General features: G+C 59.0%; 2 protein-coding genes across 3 annotated transcripts in view; one reads left to right on the forward strand and one right to left on the reverse strand.

The window, feature by feature from the left end:
• Positions 1-692: 692 nt before the first annotated feature.
• Positions 693-16,840, reverse strand: SZRD1 (SUZ RNA binding domain containing 1). 2 transcript variants are annotated; one of them, XM_064396807.1, is made up of 4 exons: positions 16,729-16,840; positions 5,757-5,806; positions 4,615-4,866; positions 693-2,684 (listed from the first exon to the last, which is right to left on the reverse strand). In XM_064396807.1, exons 1-4 carry the CDS (start codon positions 16,816-16,818, stop codon positions 2,582-2,584), a joined length of 495 nt encoding a protein of 164 aa, XP_064252877.1. In that variant the 5' UTR covers positions 16,819-16,840; the 3' UTR covers positions 693-2,581. The 2 variants fall into 2 exon arrangements, with proteins under 2 accessions (XP_064252877.1, XP_064252876.1); XM_064396806.1 differs by having other exon boundaries at positions 4,615-4,869.
• A 2,447-nt stretch (positions 16,841-19,287) lies between these two features.
• Positions 19,288-21,055, forward strand: part of FBXO42 (F-box protein 42) — a 48,126-nt gene continuing 46,358 nt past the window's right edge. Inside the window, exon 1 of the mRNA XM_064396841.1 lies at positions 19,288-19,424. The gene's annotated coding sequence lies outside the window, so the exon portion shown is untranslated. The remainder of the gene's footprint in view (positions 19,425-21,055) is intronic.

The following is a 21,055-nucleotide window of genomic DNA, read 5'->3' on the forward strand; positions in this document are numbered from 1 at the left end:
TAAATCAGGAAATTTTATAAATCAAATAATGGACTCTACTATTTCTATTAATTTATATTATAGCGTTATATACTATATATTATAGCATTGTAGGTTCTGTAAGATAGATACGATATGTTAAATATATGTATTAGATACTGGGTTGTATAATATATTACATATTACTGGGTTGTATAATATATTACATATACGTTTATTCTCTATTTATTTATATTTTTTATATTATATTAATATTTTTCTATTCTATTAATATTGTATGTTTACATTCTATTATAAATAAATCGTTTTAAATCATCAGAATTCCCAGGGAGCTGGGGGCTGTGGGATCTCCCAAATTCCACATCCCAAGAGCTTCCAGCACCTTCTCTGGACATCATGGAGCACGGAGCAACAAAATAATCACATCAGATTAAAGGAGTTCAATTAACTGATTTGCTTTTCTGCTCCAGGGACAGGCAGCGCTCACATCCACACTTGGGATCCACATCTTCCCTTGGAGCACTGCCCTTCCCACCCTCCTCGGACCACTCCTCTCAACCACCCTAAAAACTGAGTAAAATCCCCTGGTTTTGGGTGAAATTATGGGCAAAAGCTCCCAGATTTTACCTTCCTGGCGGATTTTGACACACCTGCCACCACAAAGCCGCCCCTGGCAGAGCTGGGGATGAAAGGAGGGAGCCATAAAGCCGTGAAAAGTTTAAAGACATTTATTTAAAATACAATTTATAAAACGTTTTCTTTCCGGCGCACGTTTTTGTTTTGTTTTTATTTGTTTTGGGGCGGAAACACGCGGGTGCCGCGTCCATCCTCCCCCTCCTCGGGATGAAGGCGCTTCCCTCAGGAACGCCGCCGAGCCCTGCCCGCGGGCGGGACGTGTCCTGTGTCCTGGGCACCGTGTCCTGTGTCCTGGGCACCGTGTCCCGGCGCCGGGACGCAGCAGGAGCAGCCGGGGAAGGAGATTTCAGTGCTGGAAAAGGGGATTTCGGTGCCGGCAGCGATGCGGCACCGAGCGGCCGCACCAGAAACCCGGCGGATCTGGGAGGTTTTTGGCTATTCGATGCTATTTTTAGGAACAATTAAGGAAAGGCGCAGTGACTACAGTTATTGCTGACGGCCTTCTCCCTCCCGCTCCCTCCTGGAGCTCATCCCGGCCCCCAGGCTGAGGGGGTTGAGTGAGATCCCCCAAAAGTCCCCAGGATCCCAGGGGGAATCCCGAGGGAATCCCGCCCCACCCGGAACCAGCTGCGAGGAGCTGATGAAGGTTCCGGGGGTTGGGTACACAGGTAGTTTCTGTTTTCCCCTTTCTGTGGGATTCCAGCCTCATTTCCACACAGGGCTTTTCGTGCACATCAAGATCAGCTCGTTCCCCCTCGAACCTGCTGAAGGCAGCACCCAGATGCAGGAATCCCTTGGGAACCACCTGGCTCTCCAGGTCCTGGCCCTCCAGGAAGAGCATTTAGTGTTCATCCAATCCCTTGATATTGAGTGATCCTCAGCTTCATCCAGAGGGAAACATCTCCATTCCTGGGGAGCAGCAGCCTCCCCGTCCTCTTCCCAGGAGCCAGAGCAGGACAATCCCTTCCCTGAAGCCTCGCTGCCTCCAGGGAGATGGGGGGATCATCCAGGCTTTCCCCAAGGCTGGTCTGGTTCCCGGTTCTGCCATTCCAGGAGAGCTCGTACCGTCCCCGCGCCGCCGGGCCGGCCCCTCGGGATATCCCACTGCCCGATGTCACGGCCGCAGCGGCGCCGGAGCCGCTCCTCTTCCTCCTCTTCCTCCTCCTCACATCTCCCCAATTCTTCACCGCCCGGCCCTCCACAGCCGGGCAGCAGGCATTTGCACGGGGTCACTCTGCATTCCCGTCTCCCCAAACACAAAAGAACCCAAAAAGGATGTGTTGTAAGCTTCTCCTCAAAGCCAGCAGGGAATCGGAGCCAAGCTTTAACAGGAGCAGGATGTGAACTGGGTCCAACTCTGAGGTACCTGGGGGCATCCAGGAATTCGCTTCCATGGCAGTGGAAATGGAGAAGGAGAAGCATGAGCTTGTCATCCCCAAGCCATCACATTCATGGAAATCCATTGGAATTCCCTTCGGAACACTCAGCTACCTCTCTGGATTCAAACAAACGGCTCAAACCCTTCCCACGCACTCCGCCGATCCAAGATACAGAAAACAAACAGAAAACCAAATAAAAGAACCTAAAATCCTTGGAAACAGAACTCGTTCTGGAAGTGATGAGGACAACATGCGCGGCTGGGGAGGCTTCCCATCTTTTTTTTTTTTTTTTTCCTTAAATGCCAGGTTTCGTGTACAACAAACGTTATTGCTGGCGCTCGCTCCGACCCGAGCGGGACACGCACGACTCCCTGCGCCCGGCCGAGTCCGGCACGGCCCCTCGTGTCCCCCGGCCGCGGGGACAGCCCTGCCGCGGTGGCCGCTCACAGTGGGTGGAGAGGGGAGGTCACAGTGCGTGGGGCTGAAGGTCACAGTGGGCAGAGCAAAAGGGTCACAGTGCAAATCACCCCGGGAGGTCCCCTGGCCCGGGTCCGTGTGTCCGTGCCGGCGGAACGGCGCCTCCGCCTCTATCTGCGCTGCTTGAAGCCCTGCGAGCCATCGGGGCCCAGCGGCTGCCGGATCACATTGTTGGGCTGCCGGCTGTCCTCGGGCTGCGAGATCCGCGGCGGCCTGCGGGGACACAGGGGACGTGAGCCTGGGGGGACACACAGGGGGACACGAGCCTGCGGGGACACACAGGGGGACATGAGCCTGAGGGGACACAGGGGACATGAGCCTGAGGGGACACAGGGGACATGAGCCTGCGGGGACACAGGGGACATGAGCCTGAGGGGACACAGGGGGACACGAGCCTGCGGGGACACAGGGGACGTGAGCCTGGGGGGACACAGGGGACATGAGCCTGAGGGGACACAGGGGGACATGAGCCTGGGGGGACACAGGGGACGTGAGCCTGCGGGGACACAGGGGACGTGAGCCTGGGGGGACACAGGGGACACGAGCCTGAGGGGACACAGGGGACATGAGCCTGAGGGGACACAGGGGACATGAGCCTGAGGGGACACAGGGGGACGTGAGCCTGGGGGGACAGAGGGGGACGTGAGCCTGGGGGGACAGAGGGGGACGTGAGCCTGAGGGGACAGAGGGGGACACGAGCCTGAGGGGACACAGGGGGACACGAGCCTGGGGGGACACAGGGGGACGTGAGCCTGAGGGGACAGAGGGGGACACGAGCCTGAGGGGACAGAGGGGGACACGAGCCTGAGGGGACAGAGGGAGACACGAGCCTGAGGGGACACAGGGGACATGAGCCTGGGGGGACACACAGGGGGACATGAGCCTGGGGGGACACACAGGGGGACAGCTGAGCCTGAGGGGCACTGCTGGGGCCTGTGGGGACAGAGGGGGACATGAGCCTGAGGGGACAGAGGGGACGTGAGCCTGAGGGGACAGAGGGGGACGTGAGCCTGAGGGGACAGAGGGGGACGTGAGCCTGGAAGGACAGAGGGGGACATGAGCCTGAGGGGACAGAGGGGACATGAGCCTGCGGGGACACAGGGGGACATGAGCCTGCGGGGACACAGGGGGACATGAACCTGCGGGGACACAGGGGGACAGCTGAGCCTGAGGGGACAGAGGGGGACACGAGCCTGAGGGGACACAGGGGGACACGAGCCTGAGGGGACACAGGGGGACACGAGCCTGGAGGGCACTGCTGGGGCCTGCGGGGACAGAGGGGGACAGCTGAGCCTGTGGGGACACTGCTGGGGCTTGCAGGGACAGAGGGGGACACAGCTGAGCCTGCAGGGCATTGCTGAGGCCTGAGGGGACAGAGGGGACACAGGTAAGCCTAAGGGGACACCGCTGAGCCTGTGGGGACAGAGGGGGACAGCTGAGCCTTCGGGGCACTGCTGGGGCCTGCTGAGACACCAGGAGCAGGGACATGCGAATGAGGTGTGGAATTCTGGTTGCCTGGGGGAAACCCCTGCACCACGGGAATGCTGTCATGGGAATGCTCTGGGGTACCCAGCACAGGAAGGACATGGAACCAGTCCAAAGGAGCCTGCCAAGGTGATCAGAGGGGTGGAGCAACTCTGCTGTGAGGAAAGGCTGGGGGAATTGGGATTGTTCAGCCTGGAACAGAGAACCTCTGGGGTGACCCAACTGTGGCCTTCCAGTGCCTGAAGGGGGCAACAGGAAAGATAGAGGGACCCTGGACAAGAGCCTGGGGGAATGGATTCCCACTGCCAGAGTGCCAGCAGGGATGGACTGGATATTGGGAAGAGTTCCTGCCTGGCACAGGTCTCCCAGAGAAGCTGTGGCTGCCCCTGGATCCCCTGAAGTGTTCCAAAGGCACACGGATGTGGCACCTGGGGACACATTTAGTGGGGAACACAGCAGTGCCAGTCAATGGCTCGACTCTGTGATCCTGGAGGGCTCTTCCAACCTCAGTGACTCCATGGTTTATGGCCTGACCAGGCACTTCCCTCACTCCCACTGAGCTGAGGCTCTAACAGAGCCCTCCTCTCCCTGTGCCAGCCCAGCTCCACCCCCACCAGCACCAGGCAGGAACTCCCCAGGCCCACGGGGCTGCTCCCACCTGTCCAGGATGGGCTTCTCCTGCTCCTCCTCAGGGCTGGCGCTGCCCAGGATGCGTTTCCTGGCCTCGGCGTACTCGGCCTCGCGCTGCGCCAGCGATTTGACGGGGAAGGCGGGGCGGCTGGCCGAGTGCGGGCTGCTGAGCACGCCGTTGCTCGTGGGCCGCTTCAGGATGCGGATCTGCGGCGGGGGCCCCGCGGGAAGGCTGTCGTCCTGGATCACGATGGGCACTTTGGGAGGAGATTTGGACTTTCTGCTGTTGGGAAGAAAAACATGGGGTTGGTGCTTGTTTTCCATGGGGTGTGAATGCCTCGTGCTTGGATGGCCCTCCTGTGATTAAGAGCAGCCTGGAATAATTAAAGGCCTCGTTATAGTGGTAACTCTAAACTGGAGCAGTGGATTAGCTCACAAAGAGACAGAAAAATCAGTCCCTGCTGTGTGTGACACCATTAAATTCTGCTGAAGGAAAGGGAACAGACACTGGGTAAAGCTTTAGCATTTCTATTCAAAGATACTGGTATAAGCACCTTGATTTCATTCCCTGCAAGGATTTCTAGGGCCCCTCTCACCAGGACACCCAGCTGTCACTCCAACCCTGCCATTTCACTCCTCAGAGCCAGCCTCAGCTCCAGCTCAACACCTGAATGTTTTACAGTCCCTTTTCTGCATGGAACTCCCAGAGGATAAATCCCATAACTCTCTAATAATCAAAGGGGAAAAAAATCCAACAACAAAGGACTTGTCAGCAGTGATTAAAAACTTTTCTGGTAGGAGAGAATAACACAGCCCTGCCCAGGCCCAAAGGAAGCAGGAAAAGAAATTCTCCCTGATGCAAGGCACAGCGAGTCAGTCCAGGGCCAGGAGCTGGGATTACCTGACTCACCCTTTCTTCCCCTCTTTCTCACATCCCCCAAGCTGGAGCTTCATCCAGTCTGGAGGAGCCGGCTCTGAAATCAGAGCACTCTCAGCTTTCTGCTGCCCTGCCGCGGCTCCGAAGGGCCACCTAGTGGCACAGAGACAGGGATTCCCTGGTTCTCAACCCCAACCCAGCGCCCCCTGCTCAGTCTGAAGCTGTTTCCCCACTGCTCCCACTCCCCAGGCCCTCAGCTGTCCAACAGCACCTCAGGAAAATCAGGATTTTACCTTTCCTTCTGTGTGATCTTCAGCTTCTTTTCCAACCGTCTGTCTATTTCCTTGAAAAGAAGGAGACAAAAGTAAAAACAAAGTTTTTAATAAAATGAAAACCAATCTCAGTTTGGAGGTCGGAGTTTGAGCCTGTCCGGGCACACATTTAATTTCAGTGTTCCAAATACAGATCAGTAAAGCAGGGAGGGAGTGTGTGACTCCATCTGAGGATGACTTGGGAATCAAGAGGCAGAGAAAAGCAGAGCCACCATGGATAGCCCATGAGAAAAGCAAAGCACCAGGAGTGTTTTGCTGTAACCAGCAGCACACCCACAGCAGGCCGTGGATCCGGCGCAGGGCGCTCATTTCAACCACCTCAGCTGGCAAAAAACCACCTGTGAGGGTAAAACCCACGGATTCCACAGCAATTCCACAGCAATTCCACAGCAAGGCACTCCTGGATGCAGGCAGGGATCAGGCCAAACCTGCGGGCACTGGAGCAGCAGTGGGCACAGCCCGGGCGATCCCGGGGGAGCTGAGCCCCGAGCCCAGAGCCCCGAGGCAGGGGCAGGGCTGGCTGGCAGGGCCACATTCCTGCCAGGAGAAGGCCCTGCCCTGCCCCACAAGCAGCAGGGAGCGTCCCTGGGCTGCTCCCTGCCTTTCCACACCTGCAGTCACCCATGGAGTCACCCACGGGCAGAGGGACGCGTTCGTCACCGACACGGCCGGGTCTGAGCGTGTCAGTCTGCCCGAGGCTGGCCTCCACCTCTGCCAAGCTGGCCAGGTGTTGCAAGCAGAGCACTTACTGAGAAAATTCTGCTAAGGAGGAGAACAGAGCCAGGTTTCAACCCCCCTGCAGGTGACCTGCCCCAACCCCGCCGGTATTTTTAGATCCTCAGACAGCTCCGTTAAATAAGGCTGCAAAACCTCTTTTTGTGTTTGATTTAATCATCAAGGAAGGGGGAAAACACTACCTGAGAGTGCCCTAGTTTAGCCAGCTGATAACTGGCACTACAGAAAAATTCCAAACTTGTGGCAGGAGGCAGCTGCTCTGCTTTGAGGAGCAGCTTCCCCCTGCTGCCAGCAGGAACCACAGTGGGCACAGCTCGGGAAAGGAACAGGCTTGGACAGAAATTCCCTGCCCCTGTGAGCAGGGAAGGAGCACAAGTCACTACAAGATGCCAAACCACAGTGCTGGCTGTTGGTCATACAGGCCATGGCAGCCTCCACCTAGAAGGGAATAAATCACTTCAGGAAGATAAAAGGTGGGTGGGAGGTTGAGTTTCCTACCCAGCCCTGTCCTGGGAGGTAACAAAACCAGGCAGAGCTTCTCAAGGCAGGTCTCAGCCAGAGCCTCCTGGTGAGTGCAAACACCTGCAGGCAGCTTCCTTCCTCTTCAAGGGGCCTGGGAGGGAGGAAAATCCCATTCCAGCGCTGCTCAGGAGGGAGGGAAATGTGTAAAAGCTGCCTGCTGCCCTCTGAGAGCAGGGCGTGGATAACCCACTGTGGAGCAGCTGGTGGCAAACAACAGAAGCCAAATGAAGGGAAGGGGTTGGCTCCTCACTGAGCCAGCCCAGGTGACATCCTGGTCTTGAAACCACATTTTCAGCCTCCAAGAGTTCACCCAGGTCCTCCTGCAATATCCCCATTAAACACTTCAGCACACAGGAGAGAGAGACAACAGGAAAACGGAGTGAAAAGGGGGGAAACACACTCAGGAACTTCTCAAATCATTTCACTCTGAGTAGAAACAGGGCTGCTGAGCCCTCAGCTGGGACCGTGGGCACAGAGGGGACACAAACCACACAGCAGCCCTGGGGAAGGCTCTGTTCTGCTGCCTCCCTCCCAGCAGAGCAGAGGTGGCCTGGCAAAAGTCACATTCCTGCACTGCTGGGGGCTCTGAGCTGAGCTCAGGGCTGTGCCTGCACTGCCGGGGGCTCTGAGCTGAGCTCAGGGCTGTTCCTGCACTGCCGGGGGCTCTGAGCTGAGCTCGGGGCTCTGCCTGCACTGCCGGGGGCTCTGAGCTGAGCTCGGGGCTGTGCCTGCACCGCTGGGGGCTCTGAGCTGAGCTCAGGGCTGTTCCTGCACTGCTGGGGGCTCTGAGCTGAGCTCGGGGCTGTGCCTGCACTGCCGGGGGCTCTGAGCTGAGCTCGGGGCTGTGCCTGCACTGCCGGGGGCTCTGAGCTGAGCTCGGGGCTGTGCCTGCACTGCTGGGGGCTCTGAGCTGAGCTCGGGGCTGTGCCTGCACTGCTGGGGGCTCTGAGCTGAGCTCGGGGCTGTGCCTGCACTGCCGGGGGCTCTGAGCTGAGCTCGGGGCTGTGCCTGCACTGCCGGGGGCTCTGAGCTGAGCTCGGGGCTGTGCCTGCACTGCTGGGGGCTCTGAGCTGAGCTCGGGGCTGTGCCTGCACTGCTGGGGGCTCTGAGCTGAGCTCGGGGCTGTGCCTGCACTGCCGGGGGCTCTGAGCTGAGCTCGGGGCTGTGCCTGCACTGCCGGGGGCTCTGAGCTGAGCTCAGGGCTGTGCCTGCACTGCTGGGGGCTCTGAGCTGAGCTCAGGGCTGCAGCCACGTTCTGACTGGGAGATGCTGCAACTGCAGGGTGTCACCTCCACCTCAGCACCTGAGAACAGGTGATTCATGGCACTGTCACCGAGCCCCAGCGCTGCCAGACAGCCCCACACGCTCCAACCACAGCCTGCAGCCTCCCCTGCACAGAAAAATGAAGCTCTTTATTCTGCCCAACACAAAAACTTATTCCAAGGAATCCTTCAAAACCATCCCAACTCCTCCACGGCCTGTTTTGCTTTTCCCACTCTGGAGCAGGTCACTCCCTCAAAATCCTTGGTGTCTCTCTCCAAACCCCAAACTGCCAGGGGTCAGGGAGCAAACACGGGGTCCTGGAGCCCAAACCAGAGCTCTGTGCTTGGGAAGCTCCTCACCAGGGATCACACGGGGTCAGGGAGGCTGGAAAAGACCTTGGATCACTGAGCCCACCCTGTGCCTGATCCCACCCTGTCCCCAGCCCAGTGAGTGCCACCTCCAGGAATGGGCACTCCAAACCTCCCTGGGCAGCCCCTGCCAAGGCCTGAGCACCCTTTCCATGCAGAAATTCCTCCTGGTGTCCACCCTGAGCCTGCCCTGGCCCAGCCTGAGGCCGTTCCCTCTCCTCCTGTCCCTGTTCCCTGGAGCACAGCCTGACCCCGCAGCTGTCCCCTCCTGTCAGGAGCTGTGCAGAGCCACAAGGTCCCCCCTGAGCCTCCTTTTCTCCAGGCTGAGCCCTTTTCCAGCTCCCTCGGCCTCTCCTGGTGCTGCAGCCCTTCCCCAGCTCTGTTCCCTTCCTGGACACGCTCCAGCCCCTCCAGGTCCTTCTTGCCATGAGGGCACAGGACTGAAGGTGCCTCAGCACAGGGCCAGGCCCTGCCCTGGGCCTGTGCCCACACCAGGCTGGCACAGGAGCAATGCCAGGAGCAGAAAATATCCCCTAAATTCCAGCCCCAGCAGCTGATGGGAGCACTGTGCTCCCTGCAGAACATGAGGATTCCTCCACACGTAGGGACCTTGGCAGAATAACAGAAACCAACATTGACACCAATCTCACATGAACTCCTCCCAACCACGGTCAGTCCTGCAGGATCCACGGAATTCCTGGCACTGCTGAGGGGATTCCAGCTGCCCCCAGACATCCACTGAACTTTTGGGTAGGAAAAGTCTCCCTTTGTGCTTAAATAACAGCCAAAAGCAGCTCCCCACCTCACACACCTCTTGGTGTGTCAGAAATTGTGTTTTCTTCTAAACACAGGCACTGACTCTGCATTTTCCAGGAAGCTCAGTGCTCATTACTAGGATGTTTGGAATTGTAGGAATGGAGTGTTTGAACACCACGTGCAGACACAGCCCCAGCCCTGAGCGGCCTCACAGCTCGTGACAGGGATCACTGCACCAATTTAAAAGCAGAATCACCTTGGCACTGCTCATTTTTAATTAAAATCAAATCCCTGCTGCTGCTCTGCACGGATCCATCCGTCTGCTGATGTCACTCGCTCTGCTCTGCTGTGTCACGCTGTCACCGTGTGGGTAAGGAGATAAAATTAGGAGCTGACTCGGAGGGCAATGCCAGAGGCACTACAAGCACCACAGGCATGAGCTGTCTGCAGAGGCAGCTGGATGTGGCACCCCAGGACCTGGGCAGGTCACTGTGGACAAACCCCAGGTGTCCATCACCTGAGGGGCTCCCCCAGCTCCCCCTTCCCACACAAACTTATCTGCATCACCAAAAAGCAAGCCTGCTTCACAGCCCCGTGCAAAACCCCCTCCCCAAAGATTAGTAAGGAATCTCACCCACCTATTTTTAGGGCTATTATTTGTGGATGCCAAACGGGACCCAAACAAACAGCCTGAAGAAGATTCTGTTCTCTGACATTTAGGCTGCATTTGTGGACAAGGACGTCATGGAAACTGAGCTCCAGCCCCACCACAGCCACCCCTCCTACCCCCACCCTGAGGACAACAGCCAAGAGGATCCACAACCCCCCTTGGAATGCAGACACGGACCCCAGGACACGAGGCTGCTGCTCAGATCCCACATTCCTGTGGCCTGGCATCCCAAAGAGCCACCCAGCCATTAAGCTGACACCTTGGGGTGCTCCTAGTGAGCTGCAGACCCTCAGCACCCCGGGAATGTGTCCTTCAGGAAAGGACGGCCCTGCAGAGCCTCCACGGGATGGAGGCACATCCCCAGGCAAATCCAGAATATTGGGAAGCACAGGGGCCCGAGTCAGCCCTGCTGCTGGCCAGAGAACCTTTTGGGAACACGTGCAGTGCCCTGGACACGCACAGAGCATTGTCCCCATCCCTGCCTGCCAGCAGGGACCCTCCAAACACAGGAGCACCGGCAGCTCCCAGCCTGGCTGATCGGGCAGCAATAACAGGACAAGCCCTGGCTGCCTGTTCCCCCAAGGTGAGTGAGTGGCCACGACTGCAGGTGTCAGGAAGGCAGAGACTTTGTGTAAATCACTTACACTGGGTGGGTATTTCCCCCTCTTCCTTCAAAATTCCTCTGCAGAAATCCAGGGGAGATCCCTACTGGAGCACAAGGCAGCAGGTCCAGTGCTCTCCTGGATCTCTGGTAACATTCCAAACCTCTGGAAAACCATTAACCACATTCTCTGCTGTATCTACTCCAGCACAGCCTCCTACCCCTTCTCACCCCAGTAACGTGGAATGCCAAAGCCCAGAACGAGTGAATTCTGGCAGGAGCTGGATCCTCCCAAAACCACGGCCTTGTCTGCTCCTTACAGCATCACTGTGGCAATTCCTGACAGAGACAAACTCCAAAGCCTGGCTGATGTTCCTTTCTTTAGGAAATAAAAACAAGTTTTAAGACCTGAGGTCACCAGAGCTGTTGATGGGGACCTGAACCTGGAACTGCTTCCCCAAAACACCCTCAGGAAAGAGCAGATGTGGGCAGTCCCTGATCTCCTCGTTACCCACCTATTTCTCTCCTCCAAAGAGAAATTAATCTATTAATTACTGCAACATTACCATTCCTGAGGCTACTGGGAATCAGCCTGCCGCATTAATTAGCCCTCCACGCTCAGGCCTGGCAGTGGCAGGCCAGGACAGCCCCAGGTGTTTGTGTCTCCATGGCAGATCTTGAGGACACGGAGCATTTTTGGGAACAAGCCTGGCAGTGCCACAAGGACATTCTCAGCATTTAGGGGTGTGGATATTTAGGGGTGGGGGAAGCACTCAGGGGGGCAGCAGCTCCTTCCCCCTTGCTGCAGTATCCCCAAACCAACCCTCACTTCCTACTGTTCATTCCCAACCTCCAAACCTCCCATTTCTTACCAAAACCCTCCCTCTGCCCAAACAACACCGAGCAGCAGAAACAGAAACTTCCATTCCCAGTTTCAAGACTTTTTTGGACCTGTTACAGCACTTCAAGCAAACATTTGGTAAAAGTTTGCCCCAGATCTTTTTGGTGTGGGAAATCCAAATCCAACCTGGGCTCATGGCAGCACAATGGCAGCAAGAGAGGGGGGACTCTGCCCCTCTGCCCCCCCAGGGGAGCCCCCCAGCCCCTGCAGAGCTGCCCCAGCCCTGGGCCAGCACAGGGAGCAGCTGGAGCCAGCCCAGAGGAGGCTCCAGGGGGATCAGGGGATGGAGCAGCTCTGCTGGGAGAGCTGGGAATGTTCACCTGGAGAGCTCAGAGCCCTTCCAGGGCCTGAAATGACTCCAGGAAAGGGACTGGGGACAAGGGATGGAGGGACAGGACACAGGGAATGGCTTCAAACTAAAGGGGGACAATTTGTATTGGGATGTTTGGGATAAATCTTTCACTGTGGGGGTGGGAAGGAATTCCCAGAGCAGCTGTGGCTGCCTCTGGATCCCTGGCAGTGTCCAAGGCCAGGCTGGACAGGGCCTGGAGCAGCCTGGGACAGTGGAAGGTGTCCCTGCCATGGCAGGGGGTGGAATGGGATGAGCTTTAAGGTCCCTCCAACACAAACCACTGTGGGATTCCATGCCCCTCACAGCCCTGACCCCAAAACCCAGTTTTCCTCACGGACACAGCTCCTGCACACCCCAACCTCGTTAGTGTGGCCTCTGACCACAGCAGTCATTAGCAGAAGGAGGTCACAGTGTCACACTCCAAAGTATTTCCCTTTTGACTCTGCTGGACTTCAACCCCATTGAACACCTCCAAGTGACAGGAGGTGACACCTTCAGACCCAGTGACCCGGAGCCTTTGCTGGCAGGTGGCACCCATGCCACCCTCACGTGTGACAGACAGGAGACATTGTGCCACCTCGGGTGCCCTGTCCTCCCTGAGCACTGTGACACAAGCTGGGGGCAGCCCCCAGGCCAGGCCAAAGTGCATTCCCATCCTCCTGGAGTGGCCAATCACAGGGACACGGGGCAGGTTGTCCCTTCCTGGGGACACGGCTGGGATCAGTGGGGGCACTGGGGGGGCTGCAGGCAGCAGCTGGGAGCTCAGTCTGCAAACTCCAGGGGGGAAAAGACACACGAGGAGAGGAATTCCATGGGGTTTTTAACCCGTTTTGGATTGCCAGGGTAATGTTTGACCTGCACAGAACCAGGGAGTGTCCTGAGCTGGAAGGGACCCACAGGGATCAAATCCAAGCCCTGGCCCTGCACACACACCCCAGCAATCCCAGCCTCCCCAAACCCTCTGCAGCTCTGGCAGCCTCGGGGCTGGGACCATTCCCTGGGGAGCCTGGGCAGTGCCAGCACCCTCTGGGGAAGAGCCTTTCCTGATCTCCAACCCAACCCCCTGGCCCAGCTGCAGCCCTGCCCTGCTCCTGTCCCTGCTCACAGGCAGGATCAGAGCTGTCTCCACCCTTGGGATGAAGCTGAAATAGGTTCTGACCTGAAATCAGTTATTAAGACTCTGACAGACTCCAATTTTAGCTGGCAAAGGAATAGCCAATGAATCCACCTGCCAAGCACCAACTCCAAGCTGAGGATCACCCATGACCATGGACACACTCCAGTTTTGCAGCCCAGCTTCCATCTACTATTTAATTATTGGTTTATCCAGGTAAACAGGCCTGAGTGTCACCAACTGACCTCTCATTTGTGTTTGCCAGCTGGGCCACACAACACCACAGAAAAACAAACCAGGAATTAGGGCTCATTAGTGTTTTCTGACCCAGACTGGCCTTTGAAGCCCTTCCCACCCTTACTCCTAACTCAGACGTTACTCACGGCCTGGTTTTCCATCTGTGACTCCCCATTCCACAGACATTCCAGGGCTCCAATTAGACACCAGGGAGGTGACAGGGACCCAGAGGCCCCACGGAGCTCTGCTGTACCCGTGGCCCTGGGACAGGGGACACTGCCAGAGCAGAGGGTGCTGCCTGCCATGGGCCCTCAGGGGTGGCACATTCCCAAGGAGCTGCTCCGTTCCTGGGGCAGTTCTGGTGGCACAGGAGCAAGAGACAAATGGAGGCCACACTGAACATCCAAACAACCACCAGAGCATTTGTTTCACAGCTCCCTGAGTGACCAAACTGAGCTGGGTTGGGTTTTTTGGGGTTTTCTTCAACCTACTGAGATTTTCCTGATTTGGGAGAGCTACAAGACAGAAATGAGGTGAATTTTAATTAGGAGGCCACAGGATCTCTGCTCAGCCCAGAGCTGCCTCTTGCTAACAAACCTTCTTTAAGACCTTGAGCAGAAGCTCTCAGGCTCACCAAAAGCTACAAACAAAAACCCCCAAAACTAAAAATCTGATGTATTTGCTTTCCCAAGGAGCACCCTATGGGTGGAATATTAAAAAATTACATGCCAGGACACAGATTGTGTATGCCAGAAAACTCACCATGGATCTCCTGCTAGATCTCTACTGTTCCCTCATGTGCTGAAAGGTCTGAAAAATTAAATAACTCAGGCTCTCAACAGTGGGAAGTATCAGCATCACAGAATCCCAGAGAGGTTTGGGCTGGAAGGGACCTTAAAGCTCATCCAGTGCCACCCCTGCCATGGCAGGGACACCTTCCACTGTCCCAGGCTGCTCCAAGCTCCATCCAGCCTGGCCCTGGGCACTGCCAGGGATCCAGGGGCAGCCACAGCTGCTCTGGGCACCCTGTGCCAGGGCTGCCCACCTCCCAGGGAACAATTCCAGTCCAGTATCCCACTAACCCTGCCCATTCCCTGTGTCCTGGCACTGTCACAAGAGGATGTGTTTGGAGCTGCTCCCTGGTGTCTCTGCTCTACTGCAGCCTCCTCCTGAGCACCAACCAGCACTGCCAAGCCCTGTTCCTGTATGCTGGGATCCACCTCGTGCTGCCTTGGATGGAAGAAAATCACAGAGTCAGGGAATGTCCTGAGCTGGAAGGGACCAGGGATCAAATCCAAGCCCTGGCCCTGCACACACACCCCAGCAATCCCAGCCTCCCCAAACCCTCTGCAGCTCTGGCAGCCTCGGGGCTGGGACCATTCCCTGGGGAGCCTGGGCAGTGCCAGCACCCTCTGGGGAAGAGCCTTTCCTGATCTCCAAGCCAAAAGCTCCAGCCCTGCCCTGCTCCTGTCCCTGCTCACAGGGATCAAAGCTGCTTCTCAGGAGGAGCTGCTGGTGCTGCAGCAGAGCCTCCTCCTGCCCTCGCTGCTCTGTCCTCACCTGCTGCCTCCTGTGGCTGTCACTTTGGGACACCTGAACGTCCCCAGCTGCACCAGCATCCATCAGGACCACAAGAACCACGGGACAAGGGGAGGCTGGGCTCTCCTGTGCTCATCCTGCTCCCTGTGGGCACCACCAGCAGCCCCAGGGTTCCCTCCTGCCAGGCACAGAGTGAAATCCCCTTCCTGCCCCCCAGGGATGGCCCGGGCAGCTCCTGCCCCTCTCCCAGCCTGCAGGCAGCTCACTTCCCACAGCCCTGCAACTGCTCCACATCACCCAGAGCCCAACAACTGCAAGAGCAGCTGCTCCTCCTGCCCGGCCCCAGGAGCAGCTGAGGGAGCTGGGAAGGGGCTCAGCCTGGAGAAAAGGAGGCTCAGGGGGGACCTTGTGGCTCTGCACAGCTCCTGCCAGGAGGGGACAGCCAGGGGGTCAGGCTGTGCTCCACGGAACAGGGACAGGAGAGGGAACGGCCTCAGGCTGGGCCAGGGCAGGCTCAGGGTGGACACCAGGAGGAATTTCTGCATGGAAAGGGTGGCCAGGCCTTGGCAGGGAGATTTGAGGTTCCCATCCCTGGAGGTGTCCAAGGAAGGCCTGGAGGTGGCACTCAGTGCTCTGGGCTGGGGACAAGGTGGTGACTGGCACAGGGGGGACTCAATGATCCCGGAGGGCTTTTCCTACCCAAGACTGTGTGATTCCCCAGGGAATCTCCCTGCTCATCCTGCTCATCAGCACAAGCACCTCTGAGGTCACCAGCATAAATTCCCAGCAGTCTGGACTGGAAAAGGGTGTGAGAAAGGAAAAGTGACAGAGATTTCTCCTTCTAAGGCAAAGCACCTGGGAGGTACCAGCAGGAAGGACAAACTGGGAGGACGCTCCACGGCAGGATTGGAGCATCACGACCATTTTAAACCATTACTCAAGGCCACAGTCACGGGCTCCCGAGGCTCCAGCCGTGTCCCTTCATGGAGCGCTGGAATTAACTCCGAGCCGGGCACGAGGGGCGGGCGAGCGGCTGCGCCGCCAGCCTGGCACGGCCCCTCTCGGGCGTTCAGTTACAGGCGCTATTTTGCTGCCCTGGCTCTGGCCAGCTGTAACCCAATCCCTTGCCCACAGCCGCGGCCCCGTGCGGAGCTCCTTGTGCCCTCCGATCGCCGCGGCCCCGAGGACCTCGCCACAAGCAGAGTGTGCCCGGCGGAGTTTCCCCTCGCTGCGAGCAGCCCGCCCGCCCACAGTGCTGCTGGAGCAGGGCTGGATCAGCGAGCACAGCGCTCACACAGCCGCGGTGCCCGAGCGTGCCCGCACGGTGCCAGCCCAGCCCCGGAGCCGCTGCTGAAGCTCCAGGGCCCGGGCTGCGCCTGCCCCGCTCTGCCCCAGTGACGGAGCACGTTCTGATCGGGGGAAAGGCCGTGGGGAGCGCGCCCGCTGCCCCCGAGCCCCGCCGGGGTCACGGCCACGCCGGGCCCGCACACTTTGGCCCTGCTCGCCCCTCCTGCTCCACCCCCGGCCAGCGGAGCCTTGCGCGGGGCTGGGCCGCGACCCCGCCGAGCCCCGCCGGGCCGAGGGGGTGGGACACCGAGGAGCTCACGGGGGGCGGAGGACGGGCGGGGAGCTGCCCCAAGGAGGGAGCTGAAGCGGGGCTGAAGAACCGGCGAGCAGCGGGGCTGGGGGCGACCCGCAGCCCCCCGCGCCCAGCGAGGCCGCGGCCCCTTTAAGAGGCCTAGCAGCGCCGCGGGGCCGCCGCGCCGCCGGGCGCGTCCCGCCGCCTCCTCAAGCAGCGCCGCGCCGCCCGCCCGCGCTCCCCCGGCGCCCCGGGCCCGCCGGGCCCGCCGCGCCCGCCCGCGCCGCCGCCCTCACCCCGCTGTCGGCCGCCTCCTCCCAGCTCTCCGCGACCTCCTCATCTTCCATTTTAATTCCCGTCCGCCGCCGGGCCCGCGCCCCGCGCATGCGCGCGCCGCCCGCCGGCCCGCGCCCGGCAACGCACGCGCAGCGCGCGGAAAGGGCGGGAAGCGGCGGCGGGGGGCGGCGCCACAGCGCCCCCTGGCGGCCGGGAGGACCGGGCTCAGGGCGGGTGTTTTAATGCTGACGCGTTTTCCCTTAATTTTTGTGTTTTCCTTAAATTTGAAGATGTTTCCCCTTAATTTGGGCGTCCTTTCCCTTTGAGATATTTTCCTTTAATTTCGGTGTGCTTTTCCACCATTTTGAGGAGTTTTCCCTTAATTTTGAGGCGTTTTTCCTCGATTTTGGTGCGCTTTCTCCTAATTTGGGGGCCTTTTTGTCTGTTTGCTTTTCTATAGTTTTGTTTTCCCTTAAACTTTTGGGTCTCTTCTCTTAGTTTTAGGGTGTTTTCCCCTAATTTGGGGTTATTGAACAAATCTCTCCCGAAATTTAGGCTATTTCAGCCCCTGGTCCCTCCTGCAGACATCCAGGTGTCGGTGTGTCCTTCCATCCAATTCGTGCCTCCTCATTTAAGCCTAAAGCTGCTCTTAGGGAGCACAAGGATCAGCTCCAGCCTTCAGAAACATCAAAAATTTCCCACCACCCATAATTTCTTAAACCTTTCTCATTTATATCCAAGATATTCACCACTCCAATGTTCTCTTTTGAGCTCCAAAGGTTTTTGGGGTGGGATTTGCGTTTCCTTTTCCTCGCTCAAAAATTAACTTCAGCACCCTAAAAACCCCACGATTTTCACACAGGGAGTTAGAGAACCTGCCCTTAAATCCTGAACTTTTCCCCAGATCCCCGCCCAAGAGCCAGAGTTTGCCGGCAGATGGCGACTGGACTCCTAGAAATATCCCAATAATCCTCCAGCTAAAACAATCCTGATCCCTGTGGTCTGAGTCTCCAGCTCCTCTGCCAAGCCCTAAATTTGGGCAGGGACCCTCCGGACACCCCCGCAGGTGGATTTTGGGGAGCTGTTTATCCAAGGTGGAACTGTTGGAGGGGGTTTGGGGGTTGTGCAGTGCTCTATGGCATTAAATCCTTGGATTTCAGCTCTTTTGGCAGCTCACAGGGGTGGGATTTGGCGTTTCCCCTCGAGAAATCGCAGCAGCCTGGGGCTGTTCCTGCCCATCCTCTGGGATTTTTCCAGAAGGAACAGGAAGCGAGTTTTCCAGCAGCCAGAGCCGGGCATGGTTGGCTCGATCCCTTCCAGCATTCCAGCGGCTGGAACATTCCCTGGGACATTCCCTTCCATCCTGCTGTAAAAAATCCCTGTCCCAGCCATGTCTGACCCCGCGCATCCCAAAAATCCGGGATGGATCCGTTGGGAATGATGATGATGGAGGAGCCACACCCCAAGGGAGCTCACCTGGTGGGGGACAAACCCCACATGTGTCCCCCAGCCCTGCACAGGGCACCTGGGACACAACCTATGGCTTCTCCCGGGTTACCCCACCCTGCACAGGGAAACTGGGACATCCCATAGTCCATCCTGGTTATCCCACACAGCACCTGGGACATTCCACGGCTCCTCCCAGGTTATCCCAGCCCTGCACAGGGCACCTGGGACATCCCATAGCTCATTCTGGATTATCCCACATGGCACCTGGGACATCCCACGGCTCCTCCCCGGTTATCCCAGCCCTGGGACACATCCCACGGCTCCTCCTGGGATATCCCTCAGAGCACCTGAGCCATCCCAGGGCTCCTGGCCATGGATCCCGGCTCTCCATGCACCTCCTGGAGCAGGCCTTGGGGCAAGGCGAGGCCCGGGATGCTGAGCTGGCTCCTCCATGCGGGATGGGGGCCAGTGGGACAGACAGCGTGGCAGTGATCACCTTTTCTCCAGAGAATAATATCCCCACACAACAAGCGGGATCTGATGGTGAAACACAGCCCCGCAGAGGGCTGTTCCCCCACGGAACGGGCTCTACTCCCTTCCTCAGCTCCATGGGCAGGGGCACCACAGCCCGGCAGGCTCAGCTCGCACCCCGCCGCCCTGCCGGGCCCTCAGACGCCCCACGCCTCTGAGGGGTACGCGGGGACACGGCGGGGCTGCACAGGCTGAGGGGCGCCCCTGCGGGCACAGCGCGGCCCAGCTGCGCCTCCCGGGGTGTGGATGAGGGTGGGAAACCGGGAGGGAGCGGGACAAGGAACGGGGCAGGGAGCGGGACAGGGAACGGGACAAGGAGCGGGACAGGGAGCGGGACAGGGAGCGGGACCCGCCCTGGCATCTCCGCCTCAGCGCCGACCTCCCCAACATGGCGACTTCGCCCGCCCGCCTCGCCCAACATGGCGCCAGGACCGTCCCAACATGGCGCCGGGACCATCCCAACATGGCGGCTCCCACGCTGCGCCGCTAAGCGAAGACTTGACCTTCCCATCATGGCGCCACCACAGCACCACCTCCCCATACCCGCCCCGTCACCACGTGACGCCGGGGGGTGGTCCCGCGCCTGCGCAGTGCGCGGCCGGCGCGGCCGGGGCAGCGGCGGGAGGGCGGGGAGGGAAGATGGCGGCGCCGGTCGGAGCCGTCACCGGGGCGACGCAGCGGCCCCGCCGCCCGCAGCCCTGAGGGCCCGGCCCGGCCCGGCCCGGCCCGGCGGCAGGTGAGAGCGGCCCCGCGGTGCGGCTTCCCCGGGCGGGGCCCTTCCCCGGGGAGCGGGGCGGCGGGACGGGCCCCTCGGGGCGGGACAGGCCTGGTGTGAGGGGCCACATTGGAGGGTGCGGGGAGCCCCAGTGCCAGCCCCTGTTCCTCCCCTCACAGCGTTTTGGGGGTCGCTGCGGAGGGCAGAGCCCACGGGGGGCTGCAGCCCCTTCTGGGAGGGGGAAGCCCCTTCCCAGCTCCGGGGGCTCCCTCAGGGCGGGGAGAGAGCAAAGCTTGCCCCTAAAAAACCCGTATTGCCCCCTAAAAAAGCCGTGTTGCCCCCTGAAAACCGTTTTTCCTTTCCAAAAAGCCAAGCTTCCCCCCTGAAAGCGGTGTGTGAATGAGTGTTCCTCATTCCTCAATATGCCGTTTCCTCCCCTAAAATACATGTTTCCCCCAAAAAAGGCATTTCCCCAAAAACCTCGCGTTACCCTAGAAAAGCCATATGTTCTCCCTAAAAGCCACGATTCCCTAGAAAACCTCACGTTTCCCCCAAAAGCCACGTTTCTCTCCTAAGACCTCTATTTTCCTCCTGAAAAGGCATGTTTTCCCTAAAATGCCATCTTTCCTCTCTACAAGCCACGTCTTTCCCCCAAAACTCCATCCTTCCCCCAAAAAAACCTATATTCACCCTCCCTCAAAAAAAAAAAAAAAAAAAGCCCCATTTTCCCCTAAAAGCCCCATTTTCCCCTAAAAGCCCCAAAATTCGGTGCTGGCACGGGGCAGTGCCAAGGCACAGGCTGGCAGTGCCGGCATGGGGGGAAATGGCTTTTTTGGGGGGGAAATGCGGCTTTTAGGGGGAGACCATGGCTCTTCAGCTTTTGAGGGAGGGGAAATACGGCTTTGGGGGCCAGGTGTGGTTTTTTGGGGTTGATCAGCGGCTCTTTTGGGGGGCAGGCATGGCCGGGGGTGTCCCCAAAACCTCAGCTCGCGTGGGAACAAAGGTGAGGCTGAGTCCCCATAGCTCACAGGCGTGCGGCCGCCTCTCCCTGGCTCCGCGGGGTGTCCCGGTTCCGAACGGGACCGGGGGCAGCCGGGGGGCCCAGCCCGGCACCCCCGGCCCCTTGGGCTGTCCCTCCCCGCTGTCTGCGCTCGGGGCTGCTCTGGGCTGCTGTCGCTGTCACGGCGGGGCTGGGCTGGGCTGGGCAGCGCTGCAGGGCTCGGCAGGAGCGCTGCATTATCTCATCCTGCCCAGCCTCACGGCTGTGCCAGCCGCCGTTCCCAGGCGCTGGGCATCTCTCGGGAGCAGCCGGAGCAGGGCCGCGGTGTCTCGCTGTTCATCGCCCGATCTCCAGGGAATGCTCGGAGAGGAACAAAAGGGGAGTCGGGAATGGGAGATAACCCCGGGATCGCCGGGAATGTCGTTTGTGCTCGGCCGGCTTTAATCATCCCTGGGAGCCGGCTCGGGTCAGCAGCTGGAGCTCTTCCCCGCGGCTGGACGGGACGGAATTGCGGCCAATTCCCGTGGAGGAGCCGCTGACCCCAGTCCGTGCCCCGGGTGGGAAGGGGCCTTTCCCCACCCGCCCTTCAGGAGCGGAGCCTCCCCGGGAAGCCGCGGCTCGGGGGCGGTGCCGCCGTGTCCTGACAGAGTGC

This window comes from Passer domesticus, chromosome 22 (assembly GCF_036417665.1).
Source record: "Passer domesticus isolate bPasDom1 chromosome 22, bPasDom1.hap1, whole genome shotgun sequence".
NCBI lineage: Eukaryota > Metazoa > Chordata > Aves > Passeriformes > Passeridae > Passer > Passer domesticus.